The sequence below is a fragment of the Equus caballus genome, chromosome 5 (genome assembly GCF_041296265.1).
Source record: "Equus caballus isolate H_3958 breed thoroughbred chromosome 5, TB-T2T, whole genome shotgun sequence".
NCBI lineage: Eukaryota > Metazoa > Chordata > Mammalia > Perissodactyla > Equidae > Equus > Equus caballus.
In genome coordinates this window covers 14,021,531-14,037,593 of record NC_091688.1, presented here as the reverse complement: position 1 = coordinate 14,037,593, position 16,063 = coordinate 14,021,531, and the positions used below count along the sequence as shown (strand labels likewise).

General features: G+C 39.7%; 2 protein-coding genes across 8 annotated transcripts in view; one reads left to right on the top strand and one right to left on the bottom strand.

Annotated features, from left to right (window-relative positions):
* The window catches only part of ABL2 (ABL proto-oncogene 2, non-receptor tyrosine kinase), a 106,216-nt gene that overhangs the window by 80,175 nt on the left and 9,978 nt on the right, over positions 1-16,063 (top strand). For all 5 annotated transcript variants that reach the window (XM_023640624.2, XM_023640623.2, XM_070267787.1 and 2 more), the window contains exons 4-11: positions 3,522-3,817; positions 6,270-6,542; positions 7,886-7,970; positions 9,178-9,355; positions 9,964-10,148; positions 11,138-11,290; positions 12,235-12,324; positions 15,584-15,757. In XM_023640624.2, coding sequence (XP_023496392.2) covers positions 3,522-3,817; positions 6,270-6,542; positions 7,886-7,970; positions 9,178-9,355; positions 9,964-10,148; positions 11,138-11,290; positions 12,235-12,324; positions 15,584-15,757 — 1,434 coding nt within the window. The remainder of the gene's footprint in view (positions 1-3,521; positions 3,818-6,269; positions 6,543-7,885; positions 7,971-9,177; positions 9,356-9,963; positions 10,149-11,137; positions 11,291-12,234; positions 12,325-15,583; positions 15,758-16,063) is intronic.
* TOR3A (torsin family 3 member A) overlaps positions 958-16,063 on the bottom strand; it is a 42,853-nt gene continuing 27,747 nt past the window's right edge. Inside the window, exons 7-8 of one of the 3 annotated variants that reach the window (XM_023640627.2) lie at positions 9,924-9,985; positions 2,673-2,783 (exon numbers count right to left, since the gene is read on the bottom strand). In XM_023640627.2, coding sequence (XP_023496395.1) covers positions 9,938-9,985 — 48 coding nt within the window. In that variant the 3' untranslated portion in view covers positions 2,673-2,783; positions 9,924-9,937. Of the gene's footprint in view, positions 2,784-8,852; positions 9,086-9,923; positions 9,986-16,063 lie in introns of those variants that run through there. The other 2 variants (XM_070267796.1, XM_070267795.1) reach the window with 2 other exon arrangements.

Below are 16,063 nucleotides of genomic sequence, written 5' to 3'. Positions count from 1 at the left end.
CTCATTCTCAGAATTCTGTATTGTATGTAATATTCCAGCATTCATCTGCCACAGAAGTCAGGTTTACTGTCCATCTCTGCTCATTGAACTGTGGCTAACTGAGTCACGTTGCCAGACTCCACTGCTACTCAAAGTGGTGTGTGTGGACTGCCTGGGAACTGTTCGTTACCACTCTGAAATGAGATGGAGAACTTGCACCCCAAATGTAAACCAACTACATCACTAAGTACACTATTTATTATTTAGTTCAACGGACGTCTTTTTTTTTTTGGAGCAAGACTTTCCAGCATGAAGAAAACAGTCCAGTGATTCACGTTCTGGTGTGAGCTTCTTATCTTGTGGACCTGCTTTGGGCAGCACTAACCTAGACAACTTACGTCTCATTTGTGTTTCTAAGGATTAGTGAAAGGAATAGTAGTAGGAAGGGTTTCTTTGTAGTAATACTCTTGAGAGTAGTAGTTTATTTCAGTAGTAAATTCTTATAAAAGGAAACACTAAGAACATGACCAAGTAAAATCATCCATTATTGGTTTTTTGAACAAGGACAGGAAATGTGGGACTTTTATGAGAAAGAAGTAGGGCTATGGGATGTGCTCATTGTGTACATGAATTGGATTGCTCATCTGCCTAAACTTGTTCTTTTTTTTTTTAAGATTGGCACCTGAGCTAACATCTGTTGCCTGTCTCCTTTTTTTCTTCTCCATCTTCTCCCCAGTACATAGTTGTATGTTCTAGTTGTAAGTCCTTCTAGTCGTGGCATGTGGGATGCTGCCTCAGCATGGCCTGATGAGCGGTGCCATGTCTGCGCCCAGAATCTGAACTGGCGAAACCCCAGGCCACTGAAGTGGAGTGCACGAACCCAACTACTCGGCCACAGGCCTGGCCCCTGCCTAAGTTTGTTCTTATCTTTTGAACCTATGAAAACCTCCTACTGTGAAAAAATATATTTCAGGATAATTTTTAGCTAAATGAGATTGTAACTTTATTTGTGAAACATGCCTTTTATTTGTGAAGTTCAGAATGAGGTGTTAAATGGGAGTGGGTATACCAAATAAGAAGACAGTCCTCCCCTCCAGGAATGTTACCCTTAAATAAAATTTTTATGAACATCTTTTTTTAAAATTCAGCCAGATTCATCAAAAGCAGAAATCCTTAAAACTGAGTTCCTCAAACTGAGGTTGAGCTATGTGCCAGAGTGGGCATAATGGTGCGTGTACATGTGCCAGGAGGTTTCAAAGGCACAGGGAAGGTGAAGTGCATTGTCTCCTAGCGTCAGTTCACGTGAAGATTTTGGGTAGCTCTCCGGGCAGGAGATGGTGATGATGTTTGTGTGTGTGGAGGTGTGTGTTTATGCATTGGGAGGAAAACTTTACACAAAGGTTTAGGATAAAACAAAGGACTTCAGAGAAATTTGATATTGTGCCATAATCTCTTTGAGCTACAACACACTCTTTTACCTTTACTGACAATTCAGGGGAGAAGTTTATGAAGCAGTGACTCAGAAGGTTCTTTCTTAGATATGACTTTCATGTCACTATTTTCCAAGATAGCTCAGTCACCAAGGCAACATTGATAGAGAACGTCTGTTGGTTCCTCACTTAGTAGTTGTGGTAACCACAAGTGTGCAGCTCCAGGGGATTCCCTTTATTTTATGGCCAACAGTGATTGCCCCTCAAACCCATGAACTGCTAGATTTTTATATCAGCTTCTTATTAATATAAAATATGCTACTGAAGCTGCTTTATTATTTTTAAAGGCAAAATATATTTTAAAGACAAAATAATACTTACTTTAATTCCTTCCTCTTTGAGGATGATATTTTGCTTGAATTAAAAGCCAAATTTCTCCCAGGATTCCTTTGTAAATAGGGCCACTGTTTATATCCTACTAGTCATACCCCTGTCAATTTCTGTGGCACTCAAATCTCCTCCTAACTGGCAAAAAGAGAGGAAAACAAACAAAAACCTAGAGTGTTTGTATCCAAATTATGATGACCTGCCATTACCAGTTCTTTGTAAGGAAGCAACAATAATATGCTTAGTAAGGTGCCAGTCTTTACTTCAGGTTCTCATGGAGTAATAGAGAAAAGCTACAGAGCAATACGTTTTATTTAGTTTTTCTAGTAGCACTAAGATTTTTTTCCTGAAAATATGGTTCGGGAGTATTTATCTGTGCATTTGTGCATTTCCACCAGCACACCACACAAACTCCTATGTATCTACCTGTACATGTGTATATTTTATATACATATATGTGTATGTATGTGTGACTACATACTCTTGAGTTTGTTCTCATTGAATGTCTCGCATCCAGGTGTCTCAGGTGAGATAGTAGGGGCTAATAGAAAGTTATCCTATGGTAAACATTTCTGTAGGCCACTGAAAAAAGTTAGATGGCTGCCAGAACAATGATTTTGAGTTTTTCCTCAATACCCTTTGCCTGATAACTGCTGGGCTGTGTGCTTTTGATTGATTTGGCTTTCTTCCGCTTTTTGACACTGAGAAGTGGATGTGAACTCTATAGGAAGGCTTGCGTCTCTCAGAGATAACGGGCTTAAGTCCAAATAAGGATTCTTTAGATTATCAGTTATTACTGCTGATACCACTTTCACCTTCCCTGTTTTGTCTGTGCTGCAAATATATGGGTAAGATGTATGTTGAGGGAGTCTAGAGTTGATATTCACAACTTTAATAGAGAAATCAAGGACATGGAAGTTGGTAGCAAAGATACTCTGAGTAACTTGAATCTTGGGTTCCATCTTCAGACTCAGCTTCCCTTCCCACCTGCCAATTTTAGAGGAATAGAAAGAAGTGGTTAATTCTTCATGGGGAATGGGAGGGAAATAGGGAAACTATAACTGTTTTAAAACTTGAGTCCTGGTAAAGATTGTGCTTTGGGAGTTCTCATTGCCCATCTGCCCACCTCCTGAACAATTATCTTTATGAAAACATTGGTGAAAGCTCTGTGGTCTGTTCTTTGGTGTTTTTTTATTTTTTTACATTGATGTTTTTGTTGCCTTGGTGCCAACTTAAATTTAGAAGTAACTGTGTTTCACATGTCTTATGCCTAATCCTTGGTTCTGGTAAACATTGAGCCATATATGAGATACATTCCTTGACAAACTGTTTTAGGGAAGAAAATAAGTTTTATTTATTTATTTTTGAAGGGTGAGACTATGTCATTTTCCAGCCATTTGAGTAACCTTTCTATCTTTGTATGCCACCTTACTACCACACATGGAGTTTCCTAAGGCATTTTTTAGTTGATATAAAAACCTTTAAAAACTTATAGTGAATACCAGAAGGCCATTTCTAACTACGCTTTTGTTTAAGTTACAAGCTAAAGAGATTAATCAGGATATGATGAGCAGCCAAGTTTGTTTTCATTATTTTAAAAAATTTTGTTGGCATAAAAGTCCCCGATTCATTTTTCAGTGAGTTTTAAATTTGACAGTAGACTGCTTCTGTTTGAGATGAAGTCTTAACATCTTTTCTCTCATTCTATGATGACCTCATGGCTAGGTGAAAAGCTACGAGTCCTTGGTTACAACCAGAATGGTGAGTGGAGTGAAGTTCGCTCTAAGAATGGCCAAGGTTGGGTGCCAAGCAACTACATCACCCCAGTGAACAGCTTGGAAAAACATTCCTGGTACCACGGACCTGTGTCGCGCAGTGCAGCAGAGTATCTGCTCAGCAGTCTAATCAATGGCAGTTTCCTGGTGCGAGAAAGTGAGAGCAGCCCTGGGCAGCTGTCGATCTCGCTCAGGTATGAGGGGCGTGTGTATCACTACAGGATCAATACCACCACAGATGGCAAGGTAAGACTGGCTGGCAACCCCCTCTAGATGTGGGCTGGCTGCTCTTTAGAACCAATACTCAGAATGACTAAAGAAAATTGTTTTTTGTATAACATGAAATAAAATAATCACTGACGTGAGTTTGGGCTCTTTGGCATGTAAGAGCTTGCTCTTTTCAAAAGAATATGGTCATGGAAATTAAAAACAGTATTAATAGTTTAATGATGAGCTAGATTTGAAGGTGAAGAATGAAGGAACTGCTGTATATGTCAGCTGTTCCAGTCATCATCAGTATACAGATACACGCGTGTACATCCAATACATTGTACAGAATTTATAAATTAAACCTTATGTCTTTGAAAATTATAATACTCTCTATCAGAAAGTCTACAGAGTAAGAATTTAGGCTTCTGAGACCAGTGTTGATCATTAATGTATATTAATATAAATAGATCAACAGTCGTTTAGCAATTTACGTGTTCGAAGACCAACTATTTTAGAATGGTTGTGTTAGAATGGAACTGTTTTACTTTATAAACTGAAAAGCATGGGTTTCTATCAGTTATTCTATTGAACAGTAAGTTTAGATTGAATCGTTTCTTCCATTCTTTCCTTCTGTGTGATATGCACAGTAGGGGGTAAGCACAGGCTTTGGAGCAAGCAGACCTGGTTTGCTATGTAACTCCGCCATTTATTTATTAACTTTGTGACCTTAAGTAAGCCTCAGTTTCCCATCCCACTTTATTGGATTATTGTGAGGATTAAATGAAATAATTTCTGTAAAATATGATGGCTGATGCAAAGTAGAAAATAAGTAAACTATTAATTCTCTTTCTCTTTTGCACCACCTTACAGACATATTGTCTCTTGATGAAACCGAATAGAATCAGATAAGTGATAATGTAAGAGAGACCCAGGAGCTCTACTTCTGGTTATATACCCAACAGAAATGAGTGCCTGTGTGTACAGAAGACATGTACAGGAATGTTCCTAGTGGCACTATTTGTAATAGCTCATAACTAGAAACGCTCAGCTAACAGTTGAATGAATTAATAAATTATGGTATAGTCATAAAATGGAATCTCTTACAACAACAGAAATGAACATGATACTGCCACAGACACTATTGGGAAAAACAGGCCTGCCAGCTGCTGCTTTTGCAAATTTATTGGAATACAGCCACACCTACTTGTTTATTATGTATTGTGTATGGCTCTTTCTCATTATTAACGGCAGATTTGAGTAGTTGAGACAGAGACACTATGGCCACAAGCTGGAAATATTTGCTGTCTGGCCCTTATAGAGAAGTTTGCTGATGCCTGTCCTAAGTGACTCTCACGCATGTGGCGGAAAGGATTAGTGATTGCTAGGGGGTGGGGATGAGGGCAGTGGGAATGACTGCTAATGGGTCTGGGGTTTCTTCCTGGGGTGATGAAAATGTACTGGAGTAGATGTGATGGTTGGACAACCTTGTGAATATACTAAAACTGCTGAATTGTACGCTTGAAAATAGTGACTTTTATGGTCTGTGAATTATATCACAATAAAAAAAGTTGAGTGAAAGAAAGCAGACACAAAAAACTACATATTGTATGATTCCATTTACATACGGTTCAGAAGCAGGCAAAGCTAATCTAAGGTGTTAGAAGTCAGCAGAGTGGTTACCTCTGCAGGAGTAAGAAGCTGGGAGGGCACGGGGGGGCTTCCAGGGTGCTGGTGATGTTTTGATTCTTGGTGTGGGAGATGTTTACATGGGTGAGTCCACTTTGTAAAAATCATCAGTTCTCCATTTATTAATTGTATAATTTTCTGTATACAGTAAAAGTTTCTTTTTTAAAAACTAAAACAAGCTCCCTTGGGAGATAAGGCCTGAAAACTGCTGTCTTACTTTACACTTCTTGCTTATCACAAATTAACTATTTTATTAATAACTCTCTCAAATAAAATTGTAGCTTTTTAAAAAATGGTGTAGACACTCAAAAGCACAATTAAATAAAAATTATAAGATACTTGAGTACCCTCTCCCTACCAAAAAAATCAAAATGGGTGGTTTTCAAATTACGTCTGCAAGATTCTGAGGTGGTATTTCATCAGCTTTTACAGGAGGCCAAGTCCCCTCGTCCCTGCTTTCATCAGAGCATCTCTTTCAGTATCTGTCTTATATCTTTGGGTTCCGCAGTCTTGTTGCTTAAAAATATTTGAGGACCAGTGATCTTGATGACCCAGAGAGATAGCTTGGAAGCTTTTTTCCTGAGACTACAGCTAATTTAGGCAGCAGAGGAAGAGTTGTTTGAAGAAGATGAAACTGAAGTTCTGTGTTTTCCCTTGCCATCATCGTTTCATTCTTTCACTTCCCTCAATAAGATAACCTCCTATCTTCAGATCTTCAGACCAGTGAAATAATGGGCTTTAAAAAAAAAATTTCTGACCTTTTTTCCAGTTGGTTTAGTTTCTCTCCTGCTTTTCTCACCAGGTGTATGTAACTGCTGAGAGCCGCTTTAGCACCTTGGCAGAGCTCGTTCACCACCACTCCACGGTGGCTGATGGGCTGGTGACAACGTTGCACTACCCAGCCCCGAAGTGTAATAAGCCGACAGTCTACGGTGTGTCCCCCATCCATGACAAATGGGAAATGGAGCGAACGGATATTACCATGAAGCACAAACTTGGGGGTGGTCAGTATGGAGAGGTTTACGTTGGCGTCTGGAAGAAATATAGCCTTACGGTTGCTGTGAAAACACTAAAGGTGAGTTGCTGAGAATTACAGTTTTCAGCCATCTTTTTCTTTTGTGCTGAAACACTTGGAAATATCAGTGTGCCCTTGTTTGACTTTGAAACACTTTCCACCCCCTGGTGCCAAGCACATCAGAGAATTGTGATGATTAACCCGGTGCCATTGCTGACAGCGCAGGGGCAGATGATTCATTGCAAGGCGGTGAGACCCACGTGTGGGGAGGGTTTGTCTCTGGAGGCTGTTGACGCAGATCTTAGTGGGAGGTTAGAAGCAAAGTATGTTGTAAAAGCACAACAAGCCATTTTGCTTCCTCAGAACGACCCCTGCTGGACAGAATTCTTCATGTGCTGTTCGAGAATCATGGGTGCTCTCTTGTTCTGTCCTTTATCTCCCTGCCTCTTGCTCCTCCCATCTCCATGAGATTAGATCACTTCTTCTTGTTCTTAATATTCACAGAAATCTTTTTCCTGTTGCAACTCTATCTCTTCTTTAAGGCTCCTGGTTTCGGATTACAAGGTTGTCACTCATTCCATTTTCTGAAGATTCTCCCAAATGCCTCAGTAGCTCTGGGATATCACTCATAACGGCTGCTCCTCAGCTATGAGTAGTAGGTTTTTTTAGCAAGCATTTATTAAGCATGTTCTGAGTGTGAAACACTAGGCAAGACCTTGCAAGCATGCTTGCTCCTGAAGGAATTTCTAAGGAAGACAAACCTGTAAACAGCAAACTGTTCTGTCTCCTCTTTGAAAGGCCGAGATATCTAGGGAAGTAAACTCTCAGAGAACTGAGTTACCCATCCAAGTTCTCCCGTGTTTCAATTGTGATAGGACATGATTGCTGAATTTTGCACACCCTGCTAATTTTTACTCCAGTTTCAAATATGAGATAAATTCAAGGACATTTTTCTTTCTTTTTTTTCTTTTTTTGAGGAAGATTAGCCCTGAGCCAACATCTGCTGCCAATCCTCCTCTTTTTGCTGAGGAAGACTGGCCCTGAGCTAATATCCGTCCCCATCTTCCTCTACTTTATATGTGGGATGCCTACCACAGCATGGCATGACAAGTGGTGCCATGTCTGCACCTGGGATCTGAACCAGCAAACCCCTGGTGGCCAAAGTGGAATGTGTGAACTTAACCTCTGCACCACCAGGCTGGCCCCCAGGACATTTTTCTTTCTTAATCAGACTTCTGTAAAGCATACCAGGTTCTGATAAAATTTCTTGAAGTAGTATGCTAAAATATTCAAAAGATAGCCCCTTTTAAAGCTGAAGTTTTAGGATTGTGAGTTGACTCCACTGATTAAGGTGGGAATTTGTCCCTCTCCTCTTTTTGTTTCCTATCTTTCCTCCTTTCCAGGAAGATACCATGGAGGTAGAGGAGTTCCTGAAAGAAGCTGCAGTGATGAAGGAAATCAAGCATCCTAATCTGGTGCAACTGTTAGGTGAGGAAGTTTGCCTGGACTGTGGGTTTCCTCAAAGGTGCTTGTCCCTCGGCCCCGTTACCTCCACGTCCTCCTTTTGAGTCACCGTGGGGGAAGCTCCAAGTGTGAATCTACTTCAACCAGTGGTTGTCACTTTAATCAGCAGGCTCTGTGTTTAAAAATTGCCCAAGAAACAGTGGCCTGGATTGATTGCCTCAGATTGAAAGTTCAGAATCATTCAAAATGATACCAAACCAAAAACTCTCACAAAGTATTTTTGCAAAATAAAGAGGTGTTAAACAAAAGACTTGAAAAGAAGCAGATTAAAAATTGTGACCACACTCATCAGTTTACCTTTGCAACAAAGCGCTGTGCTGTGATAGATAGCTTCTCACCTGTTCCGGTCACAAAGAAACCTGTGACTGAACCCTGTGCTCTTTTTAAAATAGGGCTGGTTTCTTTGGGTGTTCAAATTGAACCAAACCATCCCAAAGGAAGTAATTTCTTGTTGGTTCTTGAGAAGGAATCTCCCATGTGTTAGTGAAATTTTTGACTATGGAAACACTTACAACCTTTTTACAAAGCATTATTACAGACTGGGCTGACATAGTCATCAACATATGCACAATTGCTGTTACTTTTGGATAAGCATCGTTAGCATGCAGTTGAGGATGGGAATCAAGGCATGAACAGAACTCTAGAAATTTTGGTCTTCCTGACCCTTTATGGAATTAATACAAGTAACCCTACAAGTCCAAACAGGCAAATGCTCAAATGCATATGAATTTACAGAGAATGATAGAATGGAAGCAGAGACTCCCTTATCAACCAACTTCTTAACTTTGCTGTGTTATTTTCAGAGAATGTGATGTCAAGAAGGGAAAGGATTACTCCTGAACTAGATTTTTTTTTTTTTAAAGATTTTATTTTTTTCCTTTTTCTCCCCAAAGCCCCCAGGTACATAGTTGTATATTCTTTGTTGTGGGTCCTTCTAGCTGTGGCATGTGGGGCGCTGCCTCAGCGTGGTTTGATGAGCAGTGCCATGTCCGTGCCCAGGATTCGAACCAATGAAACACGTGGCCACCAGCAGCAGAGCGCGCGAACTTAACCACTCAGTCATGGGGCCAGCCCCTAAACTAGATTTTTTAAATTGTCAGTTATTCTTCCCAAAGTGGTTTGGAGTGTTTGAATATGTACTAGTAAAATAAGCTCTATTTCGAACTATCAGGTGTGTGTACTTTGGAGCCACCATTTTACATCGTGACTGAATACATGCCATATGGAAACTTGCTTGATTATCTCCGAGAATGCAACCGAGAAGAGGTGACTGCAGTTGTACTGCTCTACATGGCCACGCAGATCTCCTCTGCCATGGAGTACTTAGAGAAGAAGAATTTCATCCATAGGTGTGTAAAACCTGATTATTGCCTATGATTTACCATGAGGCTACCTTGCTTGATATGCAAGTAAAGGGAAGAATGTGACAGCCTTTCCAGTAATTTTTCAGATGATTCAGAAAGTAGTTTTCTCCTTCACAGGGCCCATTATAATGTCATTTCCAACTTCTGAACCTATTGTACTCTGATTAAAGTATTAAGGAAGAGTCTTTGCTCCTCTCAAAACAGAAAGCTCTTTATTTTGCCCAGGACTATATCCAAGATCCTTTTGCTCCATCTAGTGGCTTAACTTTAAAAATAGCTTTCTGGGTTAGTAAAGAACGTAAAGCCTTGTACAAAAGTGTCTGTTGCTCACCTCTGCAACCTAGTCCAGTGTACTTATAAATAGGAACCCATTTTCTGGAGCCTGCTTTATTTTGACATCACATAACTGCCTCTACAAATGATGTATAATTAGTGGCTTTCTACTATGTTAGTGATTATCATAAAATACTACTATATCTGTCAGCCCTTACTTATCAACTCTGCTTGTAGCACAAAGAACTGAGAATAGAGCATTCATGACCATTTTCCTCACCTGTATGAGTGGAATCACATTAGCGTTCTCTGTCCCACAGAGATCTTGCAGCTCGTAATTGCCTGGTGGGAGAAAACCATGTGGTGAAAGTGGCTGACTTTGGCTTAAGTAGATTGATGACTGGAGACACTTACACTGCTCATGCTGGAGCCAAATTTCCTATTAAATGGACAGCACCAGAGAGTCTTGCCTACAATACCTTCTCCATTAAATCTGACGTCTGGGGTAAGGTTGGAAGGGACTTTTTTCTGTTTGTGTCATTTTATTTTCTTTATAAATGCCCTTAATGCTTTAGAGCTTCTCTTTAAATGGTCATTATCCTCTGCCTTTACCCCATCCTTCTTCAGTCATTCAGCAAGCACTTTTTAAATACCTACTATTTGCCAAGCATTGTGTTAAGCACTTAGCGCAGAAAGAAGTGTAAAGAAGAAAGTAAAAAAAAAAAAAAAAAATGTCCCTGCCTGGAAAGAGCTCACTGTCTAGATCTCCTTTTGCATTGGAGTTCTAATGATGCTTTCTCTGTAAAGCTTGCTTTTTCCACAGTCGGTTTTATTGCTCATTTCCAGAGCACTGTGACACAGAGTAGCACCCTCTCCAGGGAAGGCACGATGCAGTTTCATCTTGAATTTGTCCTTGTAACGGATCTTGTTTCTACTGCCCCGAAAAGCAATGTGATTTAGTAGAGGCTTGCACAAGTCTGGAAATTTGGATTGTGGGCCAATAGAAACAGTTGTAGGATTTAAGTCACTTTTTACTGGAAATCTCAAATTCAGAAATAACCTGTGACAAAATCAAGCAAATTCTTTTTTCTAGTGTGGCTTTCATCTGGTTTTAAATGAGTCCATTTTTATATTACTTCTCTAATGTTAGGTAACTTAAAAAATGTGAAACTCATTAAATAGACCATAGATTAGTTTAAGAATAGTTTGATTATGCTGCAGACCTCTTATATGATCATAATTTATTCTCCCTCATTGTAGCAAAGGAAATCTAAATAAAAATTGGGAAATTTAAAGACAATCATCTTGAGGTTATACCTGAAGTGTTGCTGGGGCTGATATCTTCGAAGGACAAGTCATGCTGTAAAAATTAGAAGAATATACTAATGTTGTTGTAACAGTTACCAAAAATTTGAAAGAGAAGTTACCTAATAGTATAAAATAAATCAGAGAAGAAACATTCTCTCTCTCTTTTTTTTTTTATCCGTTATGCAGCTTTTGGGGTACTTTTGTGGGAAATTGCTACATATGGAATGTCACCATATCCAGGTATTGACTTATCTCAGGTCTACGATCTGCTGGAAAAAGGATATCGAATGGAACAGCCTGAAGGGTGCCCCCCTAAGGTTTATGAACTTATGAGAGCATGTGAGTATTTTTGGTTAATTTGATTTTGAAGGTCTAAGTCAGCAATTCAGGATGATTAACAAAATTGGAAACATTTTTCCTCTCATTGTGGTTAGATTGAATCCAACTTGATGACATAGTAAGAGCTGGTCATTGATCAGCCAGTTGGCATGTTGTCTTCTGTCCTAGTGAGTCTTACTGGAATCTTAATATTTGTCCATGGCCCAAATATTGACTCAGTTTCTCAAAAGCATTTGCATACTTAATGGGATAATAAGTTGGGTTTATTAATATGAATTATTAATAACTATTAATAAGAATGATTAATAAGAAATTGGGATAATAAGAGAGGTGGAGGGCTGCTTTCAACTAGATGAAAATGATTGCTAAAGACTATGGAAAATACATGAAAGCAACCTCTGTGATGAATAAACAAAAGCGTCTTGCTTGTTGAGGATGAGAAAGTAGGAAAGTGAGTAGTGAATTAAATTGCAGTTGTGTTTGAGAATAAGTCGTCTTGTTTTCTCGTTGAGTGTTGGCATTGCCTACTGCCCTGTCTTTGTCAAATGTGAACTCTAAGCTCCTTCTTTCTGATATCCTGTTATATTTCTGAATATGTACAGCTGATTATTTATAAGTTTAGAGTGAATTTGAAGACGGATTTTACTTCCTTTATTTATCCAGTGCAAGAAAACTTGCCGTTTTCTAAACCATCTCCCTGCCCCACCTCATTCCTGTAGTAGAAGGAATAGGAGCTGAGGCTCCATAGAAGGACCAGCCCCAGGAAGTGGGTTCATCACGCCTCTGAGTCTGGAACTGAGAAGCAGCTCACTCACTGTCGTGATTAGGCTGTGACTCTGCTTTAGTGAGCACACAGCGTGATGCCTGGAACTCACTGTGAGCTGTGCCACTGAGTATTGAATTCCTGCAAGGAGCTTTTAATATTTCCTTCTTTTGTTACATAGGCTGGAAGTGGAGCCCTGCTGACAGGCCCTCTTTTGCTGAAACACATCAAGCTTTTGAAACCATGTTCCATGACTCCAGCATTTCTGAAGGTGAAAATCTGGTGATTTACTGTTGGTGACTAGTTCTGGGTGGTGGTGGTGGTACTAACATTTCAAAAATGATAGATTCTTTTTTTTTTTAAGGATTGGCACCTGGGCTAACAACTGTTGCCAATCTTTTTTTTATTTCCTGCTTTATTTCCCAAACCGCCCCCCGCCTCCCCAGCCCTGTACATAGTTGTATATCTTAGTTGCAGGTCCTTCTAGTTGTGGCATGTGGGGCGCCGCCTCAACGTGGCCTGACGAGCGGTGCCATGTCCACGCCCAGGATCCGAACCCTGGGCCGCCGCAGTGGAGCGTGTGAACTTGACCACTAGGCCATAGAGCCGGCCCCCTAGATTCTTTTATTTGGGACTCCATTTCAGGATATTGAATTAATTCTTGGCCTTTATTATTCTTGTTTTGCTTTTTTTGCTATTTTTAATGGGTCTTTCTGTCTCTTTCTTTCTTTCTTTCTTTTTTGTCCTGAGGAAGATTTGCCCTGAGCTAACATCTGTGCCAGTCTTCCTCTATTTTGTATGTGGGTCACTGCCACAGCATGGCCCCTGACGAGTGGTGTAGGTCCACACCCAGGAAGCAAACCCAGGCCGCTGAAGCGGAGCACATCAAACTTACCAACTAGGCCATGGGGCCAGCCCCTCTTTTGTATTTTTAACACTGAAATTATATTTTAATTAGAAATTAGTTCAATCTGTTCATAAAGAGAATAAGTTAGATAGTTCTTTAAGCATCAACACTCGTGATGTAGGGAAGAGAAAAGGGAAAAATGATCTTGAAAAATTTTCCAACTCTAAACCACAGCTACAGAGGCAGAACCAAGTCATAAAAGCAATATCCAGAAATTCCATTTCTGAAAATAGATCTTAAGGAAATAATTGGGTATGAACAAAGATTTAGCTACAAGAATGTTGCATCGGAGTGTGTAGCTTATAATATTGAAAAATTAACAACTTGAATATCTAGTGAGTTTTATTATATCCATATAATTAAATATTTAAAATGATATTCTTAAATATATTCACGTGGAAAGGGGTTTAGAATGAGCCTGTTAAATTAAGCTGTGAGCATTGAGAACCCTTTTCTTATCTAAAAAACAAGTATATGGACATATATAGGCAGTTTCCTACTTTTGTATATAATGCCTCTAAAAGTACCTGCAAAAGTCCACCAATAAACTTACCTGTTATAAAGAGGCAGAGAGACTGTTCCTAGAGAGCTAAAAACACAGAATTCTTACTTACACTTGCCTTATTAGACACTTGGATATAGTTGCAGAATTTTATACATATTTTTCAGATGTTTCCTTTCCTTCGTAATTGAACACAGAGCTTACTGCTTAAGTTCAAGTTTAAAAATATTAGAAGAGAAAATCAGGCAAGTTGATTTGTGTCTGCTTCCCTTAGTGATTTGTCAAGTCTAGGTAAGAAGAAAGAGAAAAGTACAACACTAAGTTTAATGAAAAGTATTTCATTCCAAGTCATTTGATGTATGCACCTTCTGCAGGTTGGGAGGGCGCAGCTGGCCCTTTGGGCCCGACGGAGCAGCTGCACGTCATAGCACTCCTTTCCTCTTTATTCCTCTACGTGCTTTATTCCCTGTGGCGTCAAAGCAGTAGAAGTCATAGGCTTCATTTCTTTGGTACTTTTATGTCAACTTTTAACTTCTGTTGAATCCTTAGTTGAATATTTCTGCTTCTCTTGAAAATGTTATATCTTTTTAGAAAATCAACGCTTACCAATTTTCAAAGCTAATTTCAATTCAGAATTGCTAAACAAGAAACTTAACATTATTCAACCCACATTTTATTAAGCGTATAGTCTGTGGCAAGCTCTATAGTAGGTCTGAGGGCAAAGAGATAAGACATAGTTCCTACCTTAAAAGGTGTGTTTTTTAGTCAGTTGTAAATTAAAGATACCTAACCCAAACTTTTGTAGGCAATAAGAGGAAGATGTATTGGCTCATAACCAAACCATGGAAAAGTAGGCATGGTGCTAACCTCAGGGTCAGTTGAAGCCACAGACTCAAGTAATTCAGCTCTTCCTCCTTTCCCTCTCTCTCCTTCCCACACCCACTCCCACCTAATTTCTCTTTACTTTTGCTTCTACACTGATCTCATCTTCAGAATCCTCCAAGTGGCATGGGACATAGTTGCTGGCATCCTCAAAGTCCTATCTTTATAGCTCATGTCTGTCTCCCAGTTGCTGTGTATAGCAGTGGAAGAAAGGAATCTCATTGGCATGGCTTGGGTTATGTGCCATGTACCCCCTCTTGTGGGAAGTTAATTTCTTTAAATAATTATCAAGAGAAGTTATAAAATAATTTAAAAATTTCACAATTGAATTGATCATACTGCTCTTTTGTTTGGGAATGAATAGCAAAGTATGTCTTTGCCTTGGTAAAAGCCACAAAACCCATGTCCAAGTATAGTCAGCCAAGGCTTTCTAATGGTGTGAATAAGTTTTCAGGAGCCTCATTTGCTTTATGTGCATGAAATGGAATGGATTGTATCTTCCCTCCTTTTTAGTGCCAAGTACAACCTAAAAATAAAGCTATCTGCTGACATCTTTTTGCTTCGTTCAGCCTCTGAACAAGCACTTTTTAAATGGGTGTATCCAAATGACCAATATGCATGTGAGACCATGCTCCACCTCGCTTTTCATCAGAGAAGTACAAAATGAAACAACGAGAACCCACTACACCTACCCCTGAATGGCTTAAATTAAAATCAAACAAAAAAGCCTGATAACATTGGCAAGCATGCAGAGTAACTAGAAGTTTTTTACAATGCTAGTGGGAGTGTAGATTGGTACAGCTGTTTTGGGAGACAGTTTGGTAGGACCCAACAAAGCTGAATTTACATGTTCCCTGTGACCCAGCAGATGTGCATACAATTATGAAGCAAAAGACACGTAGCAGGATGTTCCTAGCAACATATTCATAATAGCCCAAGACTGGGAACAACTTAAATATCCCTCAAGAGGAGAATGGATGAATTTTGGTATATTCACACATTTGAACAATATATAGCAATGAGGAAAAATCTGCCACATGCAACGTGGATGAAGCTACAGACATAATGCTGAGCAAAGAAAGCCAGACATAAAAGAGTACATATTCTGTGATTTCATTTATATATTTTAGTACTCTCTTCTCCAGTTTTTTCTCAGTTGTATGCCTTTTCTGAAAAGAAAAACTCCTTTGCTCTGTCATGAAATTGCTGTTTTTATCAGACCCCTTGTCTTCCTCACAGAGGTAGCTGAGGAGCTTGGGAGAGCCGCCTCGTCCTCGTCTGTTGTTCCATACTTGCCCCGATTACCTATACTTCCTTCTAAGACCCGGACGCTGAAGAAACAGGTGGAGAACAAGGAGAACATCGAAGGGGCACAAGATGCCACAGAAAATTCTGCTTCCAGTTCAGCACCAGGTATGGTCCCTAGGCAGGTGTAATGAGACTGCCTTGTTTTAAGAACCATGGGGTGTGATGCTTTTATTTCCACCTCCTGCCCGTCATCCCTGGGGAAAGGATGGCTGGTGTCTGTCTTACCTGCCACTCTAGTCCTTGCTCTGCGTTGCCGGTGGTAGTAGTCCTGATCTATCTGTCCACCGTACAACCCTGCCTCCCACTCCATTTCCTCAACAGTTACTGTTTTTACACTTTTGGCAAAAACTTCTTCATTGAGCCTTACAGATGAGGCCAAGTTGTGCTGCAGTTTTTAGAGAAAAGATGAGT